Source organism: Hevea brasiliensis, chromosome 2 (assembly GCF_030052815.1).
Source record: "Hevea brasiliensis isolate MT/VB/25A 57/8 chromosome 2, ASM3005281v1, whole genome shotgun sequence".
Classification (NCBI taxonomy): domain Eukaryota; kingdom Viridiplantae; phylum Streptophyta; class Magnoliopsida; order Malpighiales; family Euphorbiaceae; genus Hevea; species Hevea brasiliensis.
This window is the reverse complement of record NC_079494.1, coordinates 6613093-6638448: the sequence shown is the minus strand read 5'-3', so window position 1 is coordinate 6638448 and position 25356 is coordinate 6613093. Positions and strand designations below refer to the sequence as shown.

Sequence of the window (25356 nt, the reverse complement as noted above, 5' to 3'; positions counted from 1 at the left end):
CGTTTAATGGATTTTGGTGTTCTTGGTGTCTATGGAAAACTCTCGAGGTGTAGATGTTGTTTGACACAAGACTCGGCCCAATCAGTGGTCGGATCGGCCGGAAAGTCGAAACGATGCACGCGCGTCTAGTGGTCTTCGCGCGAGTTTTCCGGCAGCCTGGAGCGTCGGCTGTTCGTGGGGAGGTAGTGGGGCGGCGCACCGGCGAGGTGGGGTGGCTGGGGAGTTGGCGACGCGGCCTGGGGGTGAGGGAGGAGAGAGAAAAAGGGAAGGGAATGAGGGGAGGTCGGGCGCTCGAGGGAGAAGAAGGAAGAAAAAGAAAAGTGTCGGTCCGATTCGATTTGATTCGATTCGATTGGTTCGATTCAGGATATAAATTTTTAAATTTTTACTCTGCCTTGGTACTGAAAACGAGATCCAAAAATTTCGAAAAAAATTCTAGAAAACTGAAAAAAATTCGTAGACTCCAAATATATTTTTAGTTTTGCCATGTGGTCTTTAAATTAATTTTTAAAAATCATCAAAGTTTTATATTTTCGGGAAATCAAACCCGATTTCGAAATTCTGAAAAATTTCAAATAATTTCTTAAAATTTAAATAAAATTAAAATATTAATATTACTCATAAAATAATAAATTTAAAAATTTAGGGTGTTACAGATTCGATTCGATTCGATTTATCCAATTCAAACTTAACAGTGCTCACTACATTGATAAAACTTAAGAGAATTTAAATTCATTCCTTATAAAAAAATATTACTGTAAGCGGCAGATACGAATTCTGAAAAATTCATTTTATATGGACCGTAAAACAAATATTAAAAAATAAAAGATCTCGAAAGCCGTGATTGATGATGTAGCCTTTAGTTATTTAGGAACTTCAAAATAATTGGATGAATATCTTCTGATATTAGTACATCCAAAATTACTTGGAGATCAAACTAATATATAGTTTCAATTTTAAAGATTACCAATTCAGAATCAAATTAAAAAATTTTCTTTTAATTTTAGTTTTACTATGATTTTTATTTGATTTTCATTCACTTTCAATCTGTTGAATTTAATTTATCAAATTTTATGATTAAAATTTTTTAAACTTTATTTACTTAAAAACAATTAAATTTTAATTTAAAATCAAACTAAATTAATTAAAATCAATATAATTCAATTTTTTTCTGAATTGCAAAAAAAAAAAGCTTTCTAGGTGTGACGATTGTTGCTCTCTATGTTAGGATTGATGGTTAAATGATTTCATTAGCATCTGATTAACTTTCTATAGGAAAAATCTACCAACAAATCACAGTGAATCCTAAAGAGTTGTAAGAGCAGATTATCCGTAATTGATTCACTATAAGCAGAGATAATATTGAGTCATCAACTCTAATGAGGTCGAGCCGCGGTCGAGCGCCTCCAACTCTCAAAGTTTATTACTAAACAGAGACAATATTGAATCAGTAACTCTAATGCAGGGGGTTGAACCGCGATCGAGCGCCTCCAACTCTAAAAGTTTATTACTAAGCTAACGTGCTTTGTGTGGTAATTTTTATTTTATTGTTAAATTATTGTAATTTAAATTATTTAATTTTAATTTAATTCTGACCCAAATTCAGACAGCGAGGATGTCTGTCACATGTTCCTACAATTTAGTCAACAGAAATAAAATATTCACGTTAAATCAAAATGACGATTCTGTCCAAGATGACCCAAACACGAGGAGAGAAACATATATTACTTCTTCCCCTTCGTTGCGGGGAGAAAAAAAACAAAAAACCTTTCACTTAGGTTTTATTATTTATTAATATAAGATATAAATAGATAAAATTTATATATAATTATAGGAAATTTGTCTATATTAAATCTTTTATAAATTTAATATATAAATATATAAAACTTATATATATATATATATATATATATATATATATATATATATATATATATATAAATTTGATCATATATTTAGATTTGCAAAAAAAATTTTCCACTATACATGTGATGTGTTGTGTTATGTAATGTGTTATTTAATGGTAGACAAAGAAAATTAAACAGAAAAAAAAAAAAAAAAAGAATGGAAGACCCCTCTTGGTGTATATAAATGCCATCCCTCTGCTCATAGAAATCATACTCTTTTCTTCACTAATATTCTCTCCCTCTCAATAGATCTGAATTCAGATGGTCTCAGAAAAAGCACAAGTGTCCCGTGAAGTTTTTCCTTACCTTCGGGTGTACAAAGATGGGACCATCGAGCGATTTGCTGGTACAGAAGTTGTTCCTGCAGGTTTGGATCCTGCAACTGGTGTTTTGTCCAAAGACATTCTTATCATACCAGAAACTCGTGTCTCGGCTAGGCTCTACCGTCCCAGTTCAACAAAAGCTGGCCAAAAGCTTCCTCTTGTTATCTACTATCATGGTGGTGGCTTCTTCATATCATCCACTGCTGACCCCAAGTACCATCATTCTCTCAACAAGCTAGTGGCCGAGGCAAACATCGTTGTTGTCTCGGTTGACTACAGGTTAGCCCCAGAGAACCCTCTTCCGGCAGCATATGAGGACTCCTGGGCTGCACTTCACTGGGTGGCTGCCCATGCTAGTGGAGATGATAGGCAGGAGGCATGGCTCAAGGATTATGTTGACTTTGAACGGGTGTTCTTGGGAGGAGACAGCTGCGGTGCTAATATGGCTCATCATTTGGCCTTGAAGCTCAAGGGATCAGAACTGGGTAGAGAACTGAAGATTCAAGGCATTGCTATGATCCATCCTTACTTCTGGGGAAAAGATCCGGTTGGAGTAGAAAAGACTGATCATGTGAGGAGATCATTGGTGGATAACTGGTGGACGTTCATCTGCCCATCCCAGAAAGGATGTGATGATCTACTCATTAACCCATTTACCGATGGATCTCCTAGTCTTGAAGGGTTGGCTTGCAACAGGGTGCTAGTTATTGTCGCAGAGAATGACATACTGAGGGAGAGAGGAAAGCTTTATTATGAAAAATTAGTGCGCAGCGGATGGAAAGGAACTGCAGAGCTTATGGAGAACAAAGGGGAGGATCACGTCTTCCATATCTTTGATCCCAATACAGAGAATGCTAAGAGCATGTTCAGAGGTCTTGCTTCTTTCATAAACAAAGCATGACATTGATTTGATAGAGAGTTTTCGATTTGAAGTTGGATGTTTCTTTCAAATGTCATTTCATGTGGAAAAATAAAAGAAATCGAATCAAAAGATTTCAATTGCTAATTGTGCTTTAACCATAATAATTACACCTTTTAACTAACTTCTATAGTTACGTCCATTCGACAAGCTTTACAAAGCGTAAAAAGAAAACCACCTCTCAACTGCTGTCCGCTTAATGCTCATTTTATATAGTAAATTCTTGACGCAACTGAGCAGTATGACAACAGTCCATAAGTTGCATTTAACACAGATTCGACAAATCGATAGATGTACAGAGAAAGTGATGGATCTTCACCAAAAATTAACTCATCCATAAGTTCCTTCTACACATTAATAGAAGACATAAAACTAAAAACTGGTACGAGTCTTTCAAGTTAATTCTGAAATTCCATTAAAGTATTGCCATAGTTAACTCACAAATGTAAAGATCAAACGGCAGCTCTGTTTCACAAAGAGATTAGATATTTGTGCCGTTAAAACAATTAAATTGTTTCCTTAATAACCGATATGCAAACAGGAATCCAAAACAAAGTCCAGTATCACGACAATAAAGAACCGATATAAATGCAAATTAAAATATAAAATCCAAGATTGTTCTACTTGAAACATAAAATACAGAAAGGAAAGTAAAAAATGTTGCTCTAGAACACAACTGTGTCGAGCATAGTACCCAAAGTCTGGACTATGTTGGAAGACATCAAGTTAGACACATGTTCTTCAAGATGCTTCTTTGCATCTTGCCTTCCAACATTTGCAATTGCTAGCTTCTCAGGTGGCAGCTCATCTTCCTCTTGCACCGCCTTGTTGTATTTAATAGCCAAGTTCAGCATCTCCTGCTCATTCCAAGACAAACCAAGATCACATCACTTAGTCTACTGAGAAAATATTATCATGCTTGCCTTGATATCCATCAGACAAGAATAATGAAATCGGCATAGCCCATATGATATCGAGTCACAAATTGCAGAATTAAGTTATCGAGTGGTTCTGCTAGGCCCATTAGGGAGAGAACCCATTCAACAATAACTAAATCAGCTTAAAATGTTGGATGGCAGACAATCTTGTGACCATCAAAGAAGTCAGATTTAAGATTCAGATTTCCATCAAGCTCCCTTGTTTAGTGAACAAGCTGACCTTGCAGCTTGTGTCGCATGAATGTTCCATTTATTTTTACATTTTTTGCCTCCACATAACTAGGATCACTGAATTTGGACATTAGATATCATTAGGGCCATTAATTAGAGTCAAAATCCAGCATGAAAATAGTTAGCTTGAACTTTGTAACACTCACTCACCTGAACAGTCTGTTCATTGGTTTTAGAATGAGTATCAAACCGCTTGAGTGTCAATCCATCTGTCCATTTCTTTTTGTGCAGGTTAAGAAGCATTTTTTCCTCCAGTTCATTCTTTCTATAATTAATGGCTATTGAGTAATAGTGCCTGTTCAATCCGTGTATCAATGCCTGAAATTTTTTAGAGAAGTACATCAAAAGTTATAGCACAACAGGAAAATAGCTATGAGAGGAAAAGGGGAAAGACAGAAATTAAAGAAAAGGTCAGTGATTGTTACGTATTCACCTGAATGGATGGCTTATTCAGATGGCCAAGGTTGGAAGTTGTCTGCCGTGGTTCTTGGCCAAGCATCATTGTCTGTGGGTTAATCAAGCGAAAAGCATCTATCACCACTTTCCCTTTAACGCTCTGAATTGGATCCACCACAACTGCCACAGCCCGTTGATTCAGAGCTTCAAAACTCTGAAGATAATATCAAACATTACAAAAAAGGTGATTAATTAATAGCAACAAAAGTCAAGATGAGCATCAGTCAAGTACGAGAAATAGCAATTAAGAACTGATCCTAATCAGTGATCAACTTCGAGTCATTTGCCAAACTCCAACGCAATAATTCACTATCCCATTACCAGCTCAGATCGGCAGTTGTAGCCACAATCTCAAGTTTTCAAGATCAAGTTGCATAAAATTTGTGAAAGAGAAAAAAAAAATTCTAAAGAAAGCTAAAATATTTCCTCCTATACAACATATGCCCAAATAGTATATTTTTTCAAGCATTAGATTGGCGAAGAGGAGAAGATACATGAAATTGCATCAAAATTTTGTTCCAATGATATATGGAATGCCAAAAATTCTGAATAAGCCTTTCAATCACAATGGCATCCTCAAATACAGAGAATGCTAATCTTGCAATACACCAGCAACAAATAACATATATCCACGTTAAACATCATTATCCACGATTTTTTTATATAGTTTTAAGCTAAAACTTATTATTATTCACCGTTTACACATCATATTCTGGTTTCAAATTATGCTGTCCTAAGTACACGTCGGCACTTCTTATTAGACTTAACCTCCATTCATCTTGTTCATTACTCAGATGCCAAAAGGTGCAAATAAACCATACTAGTTACAGTAAAAGTCTTTACTGCTTTCATATAAAACCAATTAGAGTACTTTGTCCTTTCAAGCCCTACTAACTAGGGCTGTGCATGGTTCTAAGGGGTCCCAAACCGAACTGAATAACCATACCGAACTAATAGAAACTGTACCGAACCGAAATAATTTTGATACTTTAGTTTGATTTTAGTTTTTTACTAAGAATCGAACCAGAAAAGTATCGAAATCGAAATGTTTTTCCCTTTTTTTTAGATATATTATATATTTTTAATATAATTATATATATTTATTTATGTATATTTACTGATGAACTAAATATAATATAATATTACATTTCATTTCTCTATATTTTCTTAATAATTTTACTTATAAATACATTAAACCTAATAATTCTTAATTGTAAATATACTATTATACTATACATATGTTAATTTATAATTATATTTGTATCTTATAGTTAAATATTATATAATTAATAAATAGTTAAAATGTATATTATATGATATACTTCTACTACTATAATATATAACATACTTAATCCTAAATTATATATGCACTTTATAGTTAAAGTGTATATAATTTACAAATAGTTAAAAGGTATATTATATTATATATTATGTAATAATAACCCAATTCAAAACTTAAATGCTAATTCAAACATAACTTTTTTAAGAAAATAATTACATAAAATTGTTTCAAAAACTGAGAACCGAACTAAAACCGAAGATCCATACCAAATTGGAACCAAAACAACAAAAAATCACACCAGAACCGTACCAAAATTTTGGTTCGGTTTGGATTACTAAACAGACCTCGAACTGAACGGAAACGACATACCACTTAACTATTAAGGACTTTTTTCTTAGTAGCACAGATATTAAATCAACTCTTTATAGAAGCATCAGTATTAAGTGAAATAATCCACAAAACCTGTTGTGTGTTTATATCAACGCCAGATAACCAACAGCCAAATCCAGGATGGGAATGGTACCACCCAACAACCATCTCTGGCCTGCAAAACCAAATAAATGAAATAAGCTACCTGGAAAGGGAGCGCAAATAAGAGAAAGTGAGGTATCCAACAGGGCACAAACAAATTGCCAGTAACAAACTACAAAAGTGCCAAAACACCCAACCTACCACAAGAAAAGAAAAATACTGATATATGTTCCAAAACTACAGAAAAATATTTAATCTAAATCTAACTGATTGAAGACTACCTTCCAGTCTGTTTGAGCATATCAAGCATGTTAGTCTGAAACACATGATCGACAGCTTCAACACTAACACCAGTACCACTTTGAGGCATTGCAAAGACGTCAACAACACGTACAGTGTATTCATCCACAAATTCTCCCAGCATCAAGCCCATCACTTCCATGGGGACCCCAGCTCTTCCTATAATTCAAGTCAGCCAATTCAAAAGTCAAAAAGAATATGATCACAGTTCTACTTCATGATCTTTACAAGTCCCAAAGACACCAAAAACAAGAACAAAAATCTTCACATCCAACATGTGAGCAACAATCCACAGTCAAAAAAATATATAATGGTGACATAAGAAAACAAATGCAAGGCATAGAGGAGAATAATAATTAGGACTCAAGTGCTACAAAAATGACAATTAAAGCGTTCAAGTAACTGAAGGAATTAAAGAATTGCGCATTTGCAAATTCAAACTTCAATTAAAAAAAGAGAACGTGCCCAACTAAAGACAAACACAACACAGAATCGAAATCCCTAAATGCATAAAATGCAAATAATCCCAATTCTTCAAGCTCGAGACTGAACTAAACCCAAAAATCACATATGAGATCGACAAACCCTAACATCAGCTTCAGTAACAAATACAGCAAAATTTCAAAAAAATCCTAAATTTGAATTTGACACGTAGGTCTAGGTGCATCTACGGGTCTAGATTGTTGCAAATCGTACCGTGTTTAAGCATTTTGAGGAGGGCAAGAGAGGAGATGTAGACCTGCTCCGATGAATCAAGAGTTGGAGAATCGGGGGGTGGGTGACCTAAAGCTCCTCCTGCACCCGCAAACATTCTCTGCAGTCTCTCCATGCCGGACATTTCCTCACTTTCTCTATCTTTCTCGCCAGCCAAACAGAGGATCCTTGGGGTTTTCTTTTCTAGCAAGACAAGACTTCCCCGATGAGTAGCGATGCCCGTTTTACGGTTCTGGCAATTTTTTATATATATAATAAATCAGTTATAAAAAAAAAAATTTAAATAAATACTCATACAACTATATTTGATTTGTATTTATTTAAAATTAATTTTTATAAATTAAAAAAATTTAAATTTTTTAGATTTAAATATAAAATTTGAAAAAATAAATAAATTAAATTAAATTCTTATAAAATTTTAAATTTTAAGCAAGAAAAATATAAACATTAAGCAAAATAACACATGTTTAATAAGTTTTAAAGTAAGGGTATTATTTAATCTTTTTAAAAGATGGCAAAAATATATGATATTTGGCAACTTCTATAATTTTCACAAAAACTCAAACAACAAAGCATGTGCGTACTCAAATTAAGCTCAGGCCAGAAAAACAATTGGGCCTAAAATATAAGAAGTTTGGCCTTACCATTTGATGAAAAGGTCTTTGCCCAAAAAATATTACCCAGAGAAATTGGGCTTAATCAAAGTACGTCAGCAGCAGTATATATATATATATATATATAGAGAGAGAGAGAGAGGAGTTATCCCTTGATGTTGCTCGTAAGACGTTTACTTTAAGAGAATATTAAAATCATTTAATGAAATACTTTTAAATATATTTATAGTAATTAAATTTAATATTTAATTATTAATAATTTATCAACCCAACATGATTAATTTTAAAATTTAAAGAGTATTATTATTACTCTTCAGTTATTGCTATGACTTAAAATTTAATTTCTTTTAATTTAAAATTTTTATTTTATTTTTCTCACTCTATTAAGAACAGTAAAATTAAAATAAATTAATTTTTTTATAAAAAAAAGAGTTGAATTGACATAAATTATAAATTAAATTAAAATAATCAAATTAAAATTAATATTATTTTGTAATCAATTAATATAAAATCATTATACAGTTAATGTAATTTTTCCTTAAAAATTTGAAAGCTACCTTTCAAATCTTCACTATGAAAGGTAAGGGTTAGCAACCATTTTTTCCCACTTCCATTGGATTATTTTTCTTTTTTAGTCAAATAATTATATTTTTATACATAAAAATGAAATTACATCAAAAATTTAAATATAAGTAAGAATAATTAGAAATATTAGCTAAAGTCCATTAAAAAAATAGAATGTATGCAATAATTTGATTAATAAATTAAATATTAAGATAGTCCAAATTTATAATCTTTCCAAATTAAGTAGTAATTTAGTGTTACTTAGTTTATTTGACTGATAACATTATTCAATTTTAAATTATTTTTGCAAATAAAATAATATTACTATATTTTAAATAAAATAATTACATAAACTACCATTAATTTATGTATAAAAAGAATTAAAATATATATATTTTTAAATAAATTTTCCATAAATTAATTTAAAAAGTGACTATTAAAAAAATTTATTTAAATAAAATTAATTAAGCAAAAATTTTGAATAAAAATTAATTTAATAATAAAAATTCATTATTATATATATATATATTCACACCGTGTGCACACACACTACCATGCATAGCATGGGTATTTCGGCTAATTATTAGGTGCACCCGGTGCACTAAAAAATAGTGCTCCCTCTCTCACAGAAAGTGGGTCATTCCTATTATATAGGAAGTGGGTCCCACATGATTGTGAGAGAAGGTGTATGTGCACCGGGTGCACCTAATAATTCCTAGGGTATTTCGCTACTAAAATACAATAACAAGAGCTCGGGCTCTCTATCCACAAACAGAAGCTGTCATGAGCTAAGGCATCCCTAGCTAAAGCATGGACTGCTCTATTGACAAACCTTGAAATCTAGGATAAGGAGAAGAAACTCCCTTGTTTGAGATACGCTTTACAATCTAAAATGACACTGCCAAACTCAGAAAAGTCGCTAAGACTAGATTCCACAGCAAACAAAACAACTTGCTAGTTAATTTCTATATCCACATGCACTGCTTCATGCTCGAGTAACCAAACCCACACTACTCGAAGGCTCAAGGCTTTTGCTAGATCAACACCACGTAACCCTCCCAAAACCTACTAATAGCAAAAATAAATTGACTAGCAGCGTCCCAGAGAATAGCACCAAAACTTGACTTCTGCATGTGGGAAAAATAGTTGCATCAACATTACACTTCATTTAGCCAGCAAAAGGCTTATTCCACTTCGAGGGAGAGATCAGTTGAGGAGTATTAACATTAAGAACACCTCTAGCAGACTTACTTTAAGCCAACCATTGAGATATTTCAAAGCAAACGACACCACTTCTGAAGGTGCGCTATGCTTCTATTAACATAAGGACTAATCAACTGAGCACAATAAAGCTAAATAATCTTGATCCCAAGAATATGCAAGTTGTGCATAAAGATTAGCAAAACATAAGGCAGACTGAGAAATAGTACACCTAGCAAGATCCCTGCAACACACAGGTAGGACAATAGAGCAAAGGGTGAACAGGGCTTTTGACAAAAAGGTGTAATAAAAAATACAATAATATAAAAAAAGGGTAAGTTTGAAAATAATTATCAAAAAGAGGTGATTTATGTTGAGCTGGACGAAATGAGTGCGGGACGCTAACTATAATAACGTTTTTAAGGTCCGGACGCTATTCAAAATAGCGTCCGCATCAAAAATTTGAAATAAGAGCCGGACGCTATTCAAAATAGCGTCCAGCTTTCCTTGAAATAATAAAAAATTAATTTAAAAAAAAGTTTAAAGGTTGAAAGCTATTTATAATAACGTTCAACCTTTTTTTTAATTTTTAATAATTTTATTTTATATTTTAAATAAAATATAAATATTATTTTAATAAATAAAATTATAATATGTAATATTATATATTATAATATTTTTATTATAAATGTTATTTTTTTAAATTTAAAAATAAATTAAAATTTAATAAAATTAAAAATTAAAAAATAAATAATTAAAAAAATTTAAGAAAAGTTGTACGCTACTATAATTAGCGTCCAACTTTTCTTTAAATTTTTAATTATTTTATTTTATATTTTAAATAAATTAAAATATTACTTTAATAAATAAAATTATAATAATTAATATTATATATTATAATATTTTTCATTATTTTATTTTATATTTTATAACAAAATAAAAAAATTAAAAAATTATAATAAAAATATAAAATAAAATAATTAAAAAAATTAGACTATAAGTTCCGTCTAATTTTTTTAAACCTTTTTAATTATTTATTTTTTTAATTTTAATTTTTTATTTTATTAAATTTTAATTTAATTTTAAATTAAAAAGATAATATTTATAATAAAAATATTATAATATATAATATTAATTATTATAATTTTATTTATTAAAATAATATTTTTAATTTATTTAAAATATAAAATAATTAAAAATATTATAATATATAATATTAATTATTATAATTTTATTTATTAAAATAATATTTTTAATTTATTTAAAATATAAAATAATTAAAAATATTATAATATATAATATTAATTATTATAATTTTATTTATTAAAATAATATTTTTAATTTATTTAAAATATAAAATAAAATAATTAAAAATTTAAAGAAAAGTTAGAAGCTACTTACTTAAATTTTTTTAATTATTTATTTTTTAATTTTAATTTTTTATTTTATTAAATTTTAATTTATTTTTAAATTAAAAAATAATATTTATAATAAAAATATTATAATATATAATATTACATATTATAATTTTATTTATTAAAATAATATTTATATTTTATTTAAAATATAAAATAAAATTATTAAAATTTTAAAAAACAAGGTTGGACGCTACTAGCGTCCAACCTTTAAACTTTTTTTTTAATTAATTTTTTATTATTTCAAGAAAAGTTTGACGTTATTTTAAATAGCGTCTAGCTTTCCTTTCAAATTTTTTAAGTGAACGCTATTCAAAATAGCATCCGAACGTTAAAAACGCTATTATAGTTAACGTCTCGCACTCACCTCATCCAACTCAGCATAATTCACCTCTTTTTTATAATTATTTTCAAATTCACACTTTTTTTATATTATTGTATTTTTTATTACACCTTTTTTGTCAAAAGCCTGGGTGAACAATGGTCTCGGGGCTACCATGACTCAAATTAACAGGATCTTATCACACTTAACCTTCTCTAAGATAAATTGTCAATAGTGGGAAGAATATTGCAACAAGCCCTCCACACGAAATTCTTAATTTTTCGGTGGAACTTGAAGACACTAGAGTTTATTTTATACTGAATTTGTATTGTAAGCCCTTATATATAGCTAACCGAGAAGTAAGCAACAAATTGTACCTAGATTTTACAATATAAACAACCTTTCTATTATGGTGCCAAATCCACATGTCATGACAACTCCAAGCACTTAATCCTGATATTTTCAGAAAAATTATTATTGAGTCTTTATATTTTAATGAAACTAATTATTTGATTTCTGTATTTTAAAAAACATATTATTTAATCTATATATTTTGTTTTCATTAGATTATTTATTCCCTTTGTCAAATTTTTCATTATTTATACTACTCAAACTGTGATTTAATCTCTCCATTTTAACGAAACTGATTAGTTGATTTTTATATTTTGAAAAACATTACTATTTAGTCTTTTTATTTTAGTGAAATTAACTAGTTAGTTTATTTATTTTGAAAAATATATTATTGGATAAAAATATAAATTTTGATATGAGAAGACTAAATCTAAATTTATATTTTGTTTTAAATTTTCAATTTTTTGGACATTATTTTTATATTTTCTCTACTGAAAAAAAAATTTCTTTGATTATTTAAAAATTTAAGGAAGTTGATTAATTTTTTTGTGTAAAGAGCTTATACTGTTTTTATCAACAGATAAAAACAAAGAGAAAATGAGAGAGAGAATGGTGTGAATATAGATGAGAAGAAACAATTAACGGAGTCAAATTACAGAAACTAACTAATATGTATTTCTAAAATACAGGAACTAACTAATTAGTTTCACTAAAATAGATATACTAAATAGTAGTTTGACTAGTATTGACTAACGAAAAAATTGACAAAATGACTAAATAATTTAATGAAAGTAAAATAAAGAGACTAAATAGTATTTTTTTTCAAATATAAAAATTAAATAATTAATTTTATTAAAATATAAAAACTAAATGATAATTTGCCCTTTTCCAAAACTACGTAACTCATTTAATTTATATTTTTATATAATTTCAATACATAAATATTTTTTTTCTCTACCAAAAATAGAAAGAAATAATTTTATTTTATTATTCATAAAAAGAGTCAAGAAAACAAAGAGCAAATTAGGAAGAGAAGGGTGTGAATATAGATGAGAAGAAATAATTAACAGAGTCAAATTACAGGAACTAATTAATGTGTGTTTCTAAAATATAAAGACTAACTAATTAGTTTCACTAAAATAGATATACTAAACAGTAGTTTAACTAGTATTAACTAACGAAAAAATTAATAACATGACTAAATAATTTAACGAAAGTAAAATAAAGAGAATAAATAATATTTTTTTAAAATATAAAAATTAAATAATTAATTTCATTAAAATATAAAAACTAAATGATAATTTACTCTTTTCCAAAACTACCTAACTCATTTAATTTATATTTTTATATAATTTCAATACATAAATATTTTTTTTCTTTAACAAAAATAAAAAGAAATAATTTTATTTTATTATTCATAAAAAGAGTCATGATTGCATCATTATTAGCTATTTTTTAAAATATATTTCAGTATCCCTCGATTGATCATGCTGTGTGGAAAGCTAGTCTACGAAGAATAGTAGGTGAGGTGAGCATTCCCCGTGATTTGTAGGTGAGAATTTTAGATGGATTTGCAGAACTCAATTAATTAGCTTGAGTTCCTAGTTGAACAACAATGCAATTAATTAATCCGAATTTAAATTCGTATATGATGTCACCTTGTTGTAATATAAAAATTAAAAAAAAAACATCTAATATAAATTCGAACTTATATAAGAATGAGCCTAACAACCATTAGATTAGATATTTATATTAAGATATATGCATAACTAATAAAAGTATATATATAATGTACAAATTTCGATATAAAAAATTTAATCTAACAGTTGATAAATTCATTCTTATATAAGTTTGAGCTCTCTATAACCACTCCTAAATTAAAAGATTAACATAAAATTAACCCTTAATTATATCATTAATAATAGTAATTCGCTCCTATAACAACAAAAAAAAAAATTTAATTATAAATAAAATAATTTTGGACCTAATTGTAAACCTCTAAGAAGTTGAGGGACTAATAGTGTAATTAGAAGTTAAAAAAAAATCCAGAAATTGAAAAAAAGCAGCAGCCCCCCCCCCCTCCCTTTTCCTTCTCTCTCGCGTCACCCCTCCCCCTCATCTTCTTCCTCTGCTTTTCCACCACTGGCCAAAGACCAAAGACTGGCACTCCCCACCTCGGGACGACGTCCAAAGCGGTGGTAGTCACTAAGATGGCGCAGGAGGAAGAGAAAGAGAAAGAGAGAGAAGAAAGGGAAGGAAAAAGAAGAGAGAGAGAGATAGAGAAGTCAGGCCCTTTTCCGGCCAATTCTGACTACCAACACCGGCAATCCAAGCTGCCACCAACTCCCCATGAACCCAACCCCATTTTCTGACCAGCCATGCCCGGAATGGTGGAGTTTCTAGCAAGAAACGAAGAGAGAGAAAGAGGAGAGAGAAAGCGATGGCAGTGGCTTTTCTGCCACTTTTCCGGTGATCCGACCTTCGAATCTAAAATTCGATGCCACCGATGAACTCAGGACAGCCAGATCTTCGAGATAGGACTAGTCCTGCTCCGATCGGATACCGTTTTAAAAGGGCGATAATCAGACGGTTCAAATCGCTTGGTGAGATTTTTAAACTTTTTCGATTCCCAAAATTTAAAAATAATTTTATGATAATTATTAACAAAATTTGGACTTAATTTAGGTGCGGTCGGATCGAGGATAGCTCACCGGCGTTGGGATCGCATTTTCAGCCAGATCTAGCCGCCTGACGACCCGTCTCAGAACGTGGTCGATATTATAGTCAATCGTAGCATTTTCAGACGTTCTAGATGCGTTTCAGGTGTCAGAATTGACATAGATAAACCCGAACTCAAAGTTGCTCATTTTTTGCTAATACCGATTTAGAATAAAATTCATAAAATATTCGTGGATGATCAAAAAATTATAATTTCTTTTGCGTTAGCTCTATAATATTGCTAAGGACCGTGGGGAAAAATTTTAGCATTTTTAGAGCTTGTCGGAGTGAATTTTTCTGAAATGTCAATTATAAGGACTAAAGCGTAATTTTTTGAGTTTATGACTGTTGACTGTTTGGGTGGGCCCAAGAGGGGCTTTGTGATTGTAATTGTGTGATTTGCGGATTTAGAAGTGTTATTTGAATCTTTTTATATGTTGGGTAGGTCCTAGGTGTAGGGGAGACTCTGCCAGATTTCCGGCATGAATTAGGCTGTCTGTTGTTTCTTTAGAATCTTATTTTAAATTAGTACTAATAAATCTATAATATAATTATCTAGGTAATTGAGGTCAGCTATTTTCTTCCACCTAACAGCCAAAATAGCCTCTGGTGTACTGTGAATAAAATATTAATTTTAGTTATAATTTCGATATCATTATATGTTTAAGCATGCCCATGCATCACTTATAAATATATATCTATGTAGTTAAATACTATGCATGATTTATATTGCATTTTAAAATGATGAAGTGCTATGGATGTTGTTTGCGGTAATTTGAAGCAGTGTGCTTGTGGGTATGGTGTGGGATATGGACAGGACGGGTAGACACGGCTCGAGAGACACTCGCTGGGACTTGGTCCTTTGGGGTAGACACAACTTGAGAGACACTAGTTGGGACCCCGCATTTGGTTTATTAAGCGAAAGTTCGGCTTGAGAGACACTCGCTGTTAGAGGTTGGATTAAAAGGGCTGTATAGGGGATCAACTCCCATATATGTATTGTTTGACAGTGTTGGGTGTGTGAGTGCTCCAAATTGCCTTTTTGCTTATTGTGATATGAATTGTATGAAAAATTTATAAGGATGTTGCATTTTACTCCACATGGTGCATTAGCATTAGATAGCTATAGAGATTATGGTTAAAATTGATATTTTACTCTCTGAGTCGAACGCTCACTCCTGTTCACCTATTTTTTCCAGGCTACAGGAGGAGACATTTTTCAGAATAACCTGTTTCTTTCCTGGCAGGTTATAGAAAAAATTACTTAATTGTATCATTATTATCTAAATTTGTAATTTAGAACTCCGCATGTATTAGTAGTAGCATTAATCCTGTCAGAGACTGCATGAATTTAAGTTTTTGTATTAACAAATGAAAATTTTTTATGAGTTTTAAATAGTTTGTAAATGATGGAACAGGGTTAAGCTGGGCTCCCTTAATTTTAGTTTCTGATAATTACTGGGTTAAGTTGGCCCGAAATAAAATTATAACAGTTTAATTTAAATTATTTTATATGCATATAGGGCCTAAATTGTGGGCCTGGTCATGGGTTTGAGAACAGTAAAGCTTACTATGGGCCTTGGGGGCTTTATGCTGGCCCAGGTCCTAGTGCTGATTCGGTCCATAGGTTGGGTCGTGACAAGAGTGGTATCAAAGCTTAGGCTTTAGATTCATGGGAAAGTGTGCACCTAGAGCTGTCACATGCAGAGTATAGGATTCTGTTTCATCTTTTTTCTATAATTCTTCGTTTCTAGATTCTACGTTATTCCTCGGGTAATATAAGAGTGCTTCAGTTTAGCACCTCAGTTTTGTAAAGTATATAGAAGTGTGAAATAGAGTTAGCAGACATGTTGAGGTCTGCCATGGAAATACATTCTCCAAGAAACACTATATTTCTATCAGTATGGGTCTAAGTGTTGTGTCTATCTGATGTTAGGCACGAGTACATAAAGGTGAGTTTTGATAGTATAATTGCACTAGATAAGAGTGAGGATACCACTGCTGGCAGTCATCAGTGAATGACCCAGTCAGAGTAAGTTTATGATAATAGTAGATTAAAGAGAGATAAGAGATTAGGAGACCTAGTCTGTTAGGACGTATCGTAGTAACTATACAATATTCTCAATGTATGCTCTATAAGCTGTAGATTACAGTACCGACATGAGATTATTGTGTAGAGTTGCGTGCATCCCCCTGGTGCTCCATAATGAGAGTGTTTGCAGATGGCCTCTATTTTGGTACAATTATGCCAGAACAGAGTTTTATATCTGCAAAGGAGTTGGAAACTCCTGGTTAGGGATCTAGAGCTAGAATATTGAAAGGTCACAGTTGGGTGGTAACTAGAGTCAGTAACTCGGTTACCCTAGCATGAGCTCGAGTTACATCAAGAGTTGCTATCAGACTAGAGGTTGTAGATTAGTTGCAAAGTAAAGGTGACATCTATAGAGTGAGACCATCTGGTCTTCGGTATGGAATTTTAGATAGTTTTTGCAATACGACAGACATTTCGTTTACAACTTAGTGAGAATAGTACACCTTGTGTGTATCAGCATGGTGTAAAGTATAACCCTACTACCTAAGGAAGGTCAAAACTATGAATTGATGATTTACAGAGCTATGATATGGTAAGAGAGTCATTAATTTGACATGGTTTTGGCAAGGTGGTAAATGTAGTACCTTTGTTGCAGTAAGTTAGGGTATAATCCTATCTTTTCAGAAGGGATCGAAGGTTATTACTTGTGACACCCCTTACCCGTATACAGTATACCCGAGTAAGTAATGCCACACGGTGTACTGGCACACTCTAATATACCTTACTTAATTTGTGTCATGCTTTTGAAGCTAATTTATGAAATATGATTTATTTAAGCCATTTATCAAAATTATTATTTATTTGGGGTTCCGAAAATTTTAAAGAAAATCCGGCGGAGTACCGGCTAAAAATGGAGAAAACAGTTCTTCGGAACCTGTTAAAAACACTTCCAAATAATTTCCAAACAATTCCAACTTCAATTTATCAACAAAATCTCAATATTAAGATCTCAACAACATTTCAATTCCAGTTCTCAATCATCCATCACATGTGATGATCACATATAAATCACAAGTAAACATTTACATTTCCATTCACAAGTACAATTTTCATAATTTACATAAACATCAATATACATTACACAAGTTTAATTACATATGAGAAAACAAAGTTAAGTTACAAAATGTCAAAATGACACCTAATGTCCTACCAATGCACTGCAGAAGTTGAGGTGACAAGGACACTGTGCAGAACTGCAGGATGGACTCACCCAGTCTGTGGTCTACTGGGCTCACGATCGGGATCTCCAGTACCTACGCGTGGCAAAAGCAACGCGCTAAGCAATAATGCTTAGTGGTGCAATAATATAATAAAAGAAAATAGCAAGAAAATAAATGTGTATAGAATGTGTATGCTTTCTTTGTTTGGTGTTGGTATATTCATTATTTCATTAACTTTGTTCACTTTTATTCATTTGGTTGCCCCAAGTAACCTACACTAGACGATCGGATGGATAACGGTAACCGCACCGATACCTAGTACCTCGCCGCCACACTATCGGTCACATATGCATCTCCCGGTGTAATGACTAACAAGTCAGAATAATATCGTGCACAAGGCCAAGTCTCAATACAAAGTCGAATGGCTAACAGCCATGAAATCACAGAATGGCATATCGCCATGTGCAGTACTGCTAACTGAACCCTATTGGCATGCCAAACTATCCAAACCAATCTTGTTAGGTATACTAGGGCATTTGAAACTTTTAAATTCTTCAATTTGTGAATTTCGTGTTTTGGTGTTACTATTCACCTCCTTGGTTAACAAAAATGTTGACTTTTGGATAGAAAATATGTACATTGACTTTGGCACTCCCAACATACCACATTTTATATTTAAAACTTGTTGGCATTGAGCGTTAATACCATTTCTAAGCATTAAACCAAAGGAGCAGATTTTTCAGATTTTGTACCATAACTTCACTATTCCATTAGGAGCTGTTACAGTGGAAATTTGAGGAAATGACAAACATGAAAGTTGTTCCTTATTTTGTCTAGTTGAATTTTCTTTTTTGAATCACTCCATTTGGAGTTTTGTAGCTCCAGATATGGCTCAAAAACCACAGCTGGCCGGATTGCCAATCTGCAGAATTGACCATATCTACAGTAACAGGAACAGTAACTAGAGTCACTTGGTTGGATGGGTTCTGGCCATAATTTGGGGTAGGTTCCTTCATGAAAGTTGTTTGTCTATGTCTTAACTTGTTGTTGTAAAAATTTCAGGTCAATTGACCATATCTACAGTGAGTTATGGCCAAATGAACAGTTACTGTTCATTTGGTCATTCTGCAGAATCAGTTGCAGGGTATCCGGATTAGGGCCAAGTTTTGGTCCTCTTGCTTTGGTCTTTTGGGCATGGTTTCTTCAGCAAAAATGTGACATTATAAGCCTAGTTTCATGTCCAATTGGCCAAACACCAATTGGACTAACACAGCCAAAGTTATGGCTTTGTAATTGGACTGAAATTTCAGTCCATTTGCTGCTGTCCTAGGGCAGCTTACACCTTGACTTTGCCATACCATTTTTTCAGTCCAAATTGTGGTCAACATACCTCAAATGGTCACTTATTGACCATTAGATTGTTCTTTAACAGTTTAATAAGCCAAGTCAATTTTTTTCTTCTCAAAACCCTAATGTCCAATGCCATTTACCCATAAACCTCAATTAGCACCCTAACTCAACATCCATGCATATTCACACCTTAAACACCATTTCTAGCTCACTTTAAGTCCATTAAAACAATCAAAACCATTCCTCTATTAGGGCTGCCGAATTCTTTGGTGGACATACACATGAATTTGTTTCATTTATTTCACAATTTCTCATCCATTACAAGCCTCAATCATGGAATTAATGAGTTTTAACTACATATATGCACTAACCTCTTGTAGGGAGATTTTTCTCAAGCTTAAAACTTCACTTTCCTTCTTCTTCTTGGCTGCCAAAAGCTTCCCCAAGTGATATGGTCAAGGTTTAATGAAAGGGGTTAGGGAAATATGGTGGAAATGATGGAAATCTAAAGCTTGAAAAAGCTTTAATGGAGGGTGGCTATGGGACTAGGGTTTCGACTGCATGAGGAAGGAGGGTGGCTGCTGCAATTTTTTGGTTATTTAGTCTTCATTTAGTCTTTTTATTAGTTAGTCAATTGATGGCTTAATTGTGATTGGTCAAAATTTTCTTAATGACATCACCATGATGTCATAAATAAGCTTTTTCCTCATTTTCTTTCCTTTCCTCCACTACTCATTTTCAATTTAATTTCTAGTAATATTTCTTCATATTTTATGTCATATTAATTATTTACTCAACTGGACAAGTCGGCCAAAAATCACCTCTGAAGGCGAAATGACCAAAATGCCCTCCGTTTGGCTTAACGGGTCAAAATTGTCTGTACCGATTGAAAAATTTTTCTAGGTATTTTCTTGGCATTCTAATGCCATGGGAACCTTAATAACCCTTCTCTGGAGTCCCAAAAATTATTTTATAATTTTTCCCCTGGGTCTAGGGCTCCTTGTTGCGAGAACCGCAACTTCCCTCTGGTTACCCATCGCTAGGGCACCGGCTCGTTTAACTTGGTTGTATTTTATTCCTAAAATTTTTACTAAATTTTTCTTATTAATATTTGAGTTAATTATGATTCCTGACTTTAGTTTAAATATTTTTTCGGACGTTCTAGCTGTCCGGACCAACACTGGTCACCGGAACAGTAGAATGTACGGAGTTGGTACAGGGAGGGTGTTACATTACTGATAATGATGACTTATGGAGTAGTGTCCTAGATGGGATTGTAGCATGAGATAGAGAGTTGTTAGCTCAGGTGTTCTGAAGATGGTACAAGTTCCATGTAGGAATTATAAGATGTAAGATCAAGATGTATGTAAGCCTTTAAATTGAATGACGGATTTGGATATCTAGTATTTTAAGTTTCAGCTAATTAAATGGATATGAAAAATTAGAGTTGCTACAGATCCCCTCCCTAAGGTAGTAGGGGTAGTATGTAGTCCAAAAGGATAAGAATAGAGATCACGCATAAGAAGTATGACTGTTATTTCCTAAGTTCATCCTTAGCTTCTTAATGCTTAAGACTAAAGTATACTCTAAATAAAGTAAAAGAAAAAGGACAAAAGTTAGCATCGATAAATCATAGATAAATTATATATATATATATAGATGTAGTGCGGTTCAAATGCAGTAGGAGAGATAGCCTGAATGCCAATAGAAGTCTAGCTAGGATAGTTAGAGGATCAATTCTGAGTAATACTGAGGTATAGATGACGTGGTAGGGATAGTGGAAATGTATAAGTTTCTGATATGACAATCAGGTTCAAAAAGAAAATAGAGCTAAAGGATGGAAGAGTGAAAGTTCAGATTTGGATAAGATAAAAAGAGTTGGCTAAAGAATAAACTGGAAAAACATATTAGGATAAGATTAGGAAGAATAGAGCCAAAATACCGAGGAGGTGAATGTGGTTCTAGGAAGGGTAAACAAGATAAAAAAAAAAAAAAAAGGATAGAGAGCGTAGAAAAGGATGGCATTAGGAAGAACATTGTCAAGTTATGGAACCCAGAAGTACAGGACTTAGAGCAGGTCATAATTGGTGTAGTGTTAGAAGCCTGAGCCTAGAGCTTAGAGTTACAGGATCTGTATTAGACCTTATTTATTTTCTACCTCCAAGGTAGGATAATGGGACAATGACATAAGAACCCTTTTGGTTGTTGACAGTATAATGGAAATTAGGTGAGGTGTGCGACCAAAGTAGGTAGTAACTGTTGAGCGTGCTGTGGTAACCTGAATTGTATTGTTAGATAAAGAAGCAAGATCAGTAAGAGCAAGTTGGATAAAAGTCAACATAAGGGATATAAATATGCAAGATGAGGGATAATGTCAGAGAGGCTTGATATTAAAATTTAGAGTGGTGAGACCTAGAGTCAAAAATTGGAGTTAGACATATATTTTCAGTGTGATTGATAGAATAATTATGTAAAAAAAAAAGAGTAATAATAAATAGATAAATAATAGTATGATAATATGTAGCAGAACGCTAATAAACGGTCAGAATAGGACAAGATAGGTATTGGTGTAATTATAAGATATTGAGAAGTATATGAATTAGAGGGGTGATGTTGGTAAGATGGAGTAGATCTGAAAGAATCTGTGAGTGCTTTTATCTTCTAGAATATACTAAGTATAGGGAGCATTGGACAAATAATTATAAGTATGGAAGATAAATGGAGAGTAAAAAGGAAATAGTAAATTCGAAGATGATATGTCAGGCAGGACAACAGTATAACAAATGGTAGATACAACTGATATCTTGTAATAACGCACAATAATTACAAAGAAATAATGAAACTAAAAAGGGAGACTAAGGGGTATGAGCTAAATCTTATTTATCAAACAATGGTATACCATAAATGGTGGGAGAAAATTTCTCTTTCTTTTCAAATTGGCTCGTGTTTCGATTCTAGGAGATTATGTTAAGAAGAGAGGTCGTGTCAAAGTGACCCAATTAATTGAAAATTTGATGGGCGATAGTACATATCCAATCTTTTGTGGCGAAAATGACGATAATGGTGTACCTAATGTTAAGTATGAAAGAATGATCAGAGAGATGACAGGAGTTAAATCGAGCTAGTTACTAAGGCTTACGACCCTTTTGAACTATAAGCTGGAGGAAGTGCTATTTGCTAATGAGTTACAGCGAATGAAATGGTTGCTAATGGGAAAAGTTGATGCTGAAGTTTGGAAAGCTATGGGTAGTATATGTGATTATATTAAGGAGAATAAACACGTGAAGTATCTTGTTCAGAATTAAGACATGGCACATATTTCCCACAGTCGTGTTAGTTCATATGGAACTTATAGTTTCTGGGGCTCCTATCCATCCAGGATGAGCAATTTCCTACTAAGGCTGATAGGGAATGATAATGTTCTGATAGGTAAGTTGGGAAAGGGGATACAAAAAAAAAAAATTCTATGGTTAATTACAAGTGTTACATACTGGTAGGAGTCAATCGTAAAGTTAGAATTCTCGAAGTAATGGAACTAGTAATCAAGATAAGACAAAAAAAAAAAAAAAAAAAAGAAAGTTAAAGTTGATGATGGGATGGACATCCTTGAAGGAAAAAGGTGTAAGGGTGAGATAGGACTAAGATTAAGGAATAAGTACAGCATGTTGAAAAGATATCAACGATAGCAGAAATAGGAAAAGAAAGTGGATAAGATCCAAAGGACAGGAAGAAAGCTCGGTAGAGCTAGTTATAATGATGAGGATAAGAAGGAATAGGTATGCTAGGAACACACTAAGAGATGTTTAAAACAAGTTATGAGATGATAGATTAAAAGAGTAGTAGAGCCTCGATCTAAGTGCCAATGTATTAGAAGTAGGCCACATAATAAGAAGCTTTATGAAGAAGTCAGGATATTCTCATTCCAGAGGAGGAGTGAGAAACGATAAAGTCGCATGGACTGAGTTATCAGGGAATATAAATACTTTTGTCATATAAGAAAAGACTCAATTTGCTTTCCAATGTTGATAAATGGTACACTTAGCCCTTGGATGGAATTCTACCTGACTAGTTACCTAAGATAGACAGAGGTTGGTCTAAGTACCTTAGTGATGACACAAATAGATTGGAAATTTGAAGTATCATGAAAATAAGAAGATCCATAGGTGTTGACTATTAAGGTCATAGGACAAGTAAAGATTTTGAACGGAATGCCTATGATGGGTGCTACAGTAAAATGTCTCATAGGATACCATGGAATAAGGAACATAAGTTATGTCATTGAGGAGCAGAGGTTGTTATAATAGAAAAATGGGGACCAAAATCACTAAGAGACATGTTAGGATGCAATGAAAGAGAGGTAAGCATCAAGTTGATTACGGTTATGAGACATCAAGTCAAGTACAGAGAGGTATAGTGAATACTTGAGATGTCAGAAAAATGGTCAATGAATAGCCAAGAGATAAGAGCATCTCTAGAAAGAGATGATGACAAATAGGATACTATAGTAGAATCAAAAAGCAGTAGAATGTCATATATAATATACAAAGAGTTTGAAGAATAAACGTTTTACCAATCTCTGCATAGCTGGAGGAGTAATGATTGCACTTGTTCTAATAATCTTCTTTTCCTTATCTATTGTTTATTCGAAAATTCGAGGACTAATTTTTCTTAAGGGAGGAAGAATGTAACAACAAAAAAAAAATTTTAATTATAAATAAAATAATTTTGGACCTAATTGTAAACCTTTAAGAAGTTGAGGAACTAATAGTGTAATTAGAAGTTAAAAAAAAAACCTAGAAAATTGAAAAAATGCAGCCGCCCCCCCCCCCCCCTTTTCCTCCTCTCCCTCATCACCCCTCCCCCTCATCTTCTCCCTCTCGTTTTCTAGCCGGCCGGCCAGCACCTGCGCTGGTGGCACTCCCCCACCTCAGGACAATGTTAGGCAGTGGCAACCACGGCAGTAGGCGGCAGGGAGGAAGAGAAAGCGAGAGAAGAAAGGGAAGGAAAAAGAAGAAAGAGAGAGAGAGAAGTCGGGCCGTTTTCCGATCGATTCCAGCCACCAACGCCGACAATCCAAGCTGCCACCAACTCCCCACAAACCCAGCCCTATTTTCCGACCAGCCATGCCCAGAATGGTAAAGTTTCCGGCAAGAAACGAAGAGAGAGAAAGAGGAGAGAGAAAGCGACGGTAGTGGCTTTCCGGCCACTTTTCCGGTGATCCAACTGTCGGATCAAAAATCCGAAGCCACCGATGGACTCAGGACGACGAGATCTTTGAGATAGGACTGGTCCCGCTTCGATCGGACACCGTTTGAAAAAGGCGATAATCGGACGGTCCAGATCGCTTGGTGAGATTTTTGAATTTTTTCGATTCTCAACATTTAAAAATAATTTTATGATAATTATTAACAAAATTTGGACTTAATTTAGGTGTGATCGGATCGAGAATAGCTCACTGGCATTGGGATCGCATTTTCAGCCAGATCCGACTGCCCGATGGCCCGTCTCAGAACGTGATCAATATTATTGTCAATCGTAGCATTTTCAAACGTTCTGGACATGTTTCAGGTGTCAGAATTGGCATAGGTAAACTCGAACTCCAAGTTGCTTATTTTCGGCTAATACCGATTTAGAATAAAATTCATAAAATATTTGTGGATGATCAAAAAATTATAATTCCTTTTGCGTTAGCTCTATAATATTGCTAAGGACCGCGGGGCAAAATTTTAGAATTTTTAGAGCTTGTTTGAGTGAATTTTTATGAAATGTCAATTATAGGGACTAAAACATAATTTTTTGAGTTTATGACTGTTGACTATTTGGGTGGGCCCAGGAGGGGCTTTGTGATTTTATTTGTGTGATTTACGGAATTAGAAGTGTTATTTGAATCTTTTTGCAGGTTGGGTAGGTCATAGGTATAGGGGAAACTCTGTCGGATTTCCGGCATGAATTAGACTGTCTATTGTTTCTTTAGAATCTTATTTTGAATTAGTACTAATAAGTCTATAATATAATTATCTAGATGATTG

General features: G+C 32.8%; 2 protein-coding genes across 2 annotated transcripts; one reads left to right on the top strand and one right to left on the bottom strand.

Annotated features, from left to right (window-relative positions):
• Positions 1-2033: 2033 nt before the first annotated feature.
• LOC110654694 (probable carboxylesterase 2) lies at positions 2034-3236 on the top strand. Its single transcript, XM_021810776.2, has one exon. It carries the CDS (start codon positions 2169-2171, stop codon positions 3129-3131), a length of 963 nt encoding a protein of 320 aa, XP_021666468.2. The 5' UTR covers positions 2034-2168; the 3' UTR covers positions 3132-3236.
• A 401-nt stretch (positions 3237-3637) lies between these two features.
• On the bottom strand, positions 3638-7782 carry LOC110654695 (26S proteasome non-ATPase regulatory subunit 14 homolog). The gene is made up of 6 exons (XM_021810777.2): positions 7524-7782; positions 6809-6986; positions 6519-6600; positions 4752-4928; positions 4469-4636; positions 3638-4006 (listed from the first exon to the last, which is right to left on the bottom strand). The coding sequence occupies exons 1-6, from the start codon at positions 7663-7665 to the stop codon at positions 3815-3817; spliced, it is 939 nt and encodes a 312-aa protein (XP_021666469.1). The 5' UTR covers positions 7666-7782; the 3' UTR covers positions 3638-3814.
• Between the last annotated feature and the right edge of the window lie 17574 nt (positions 7783-25356).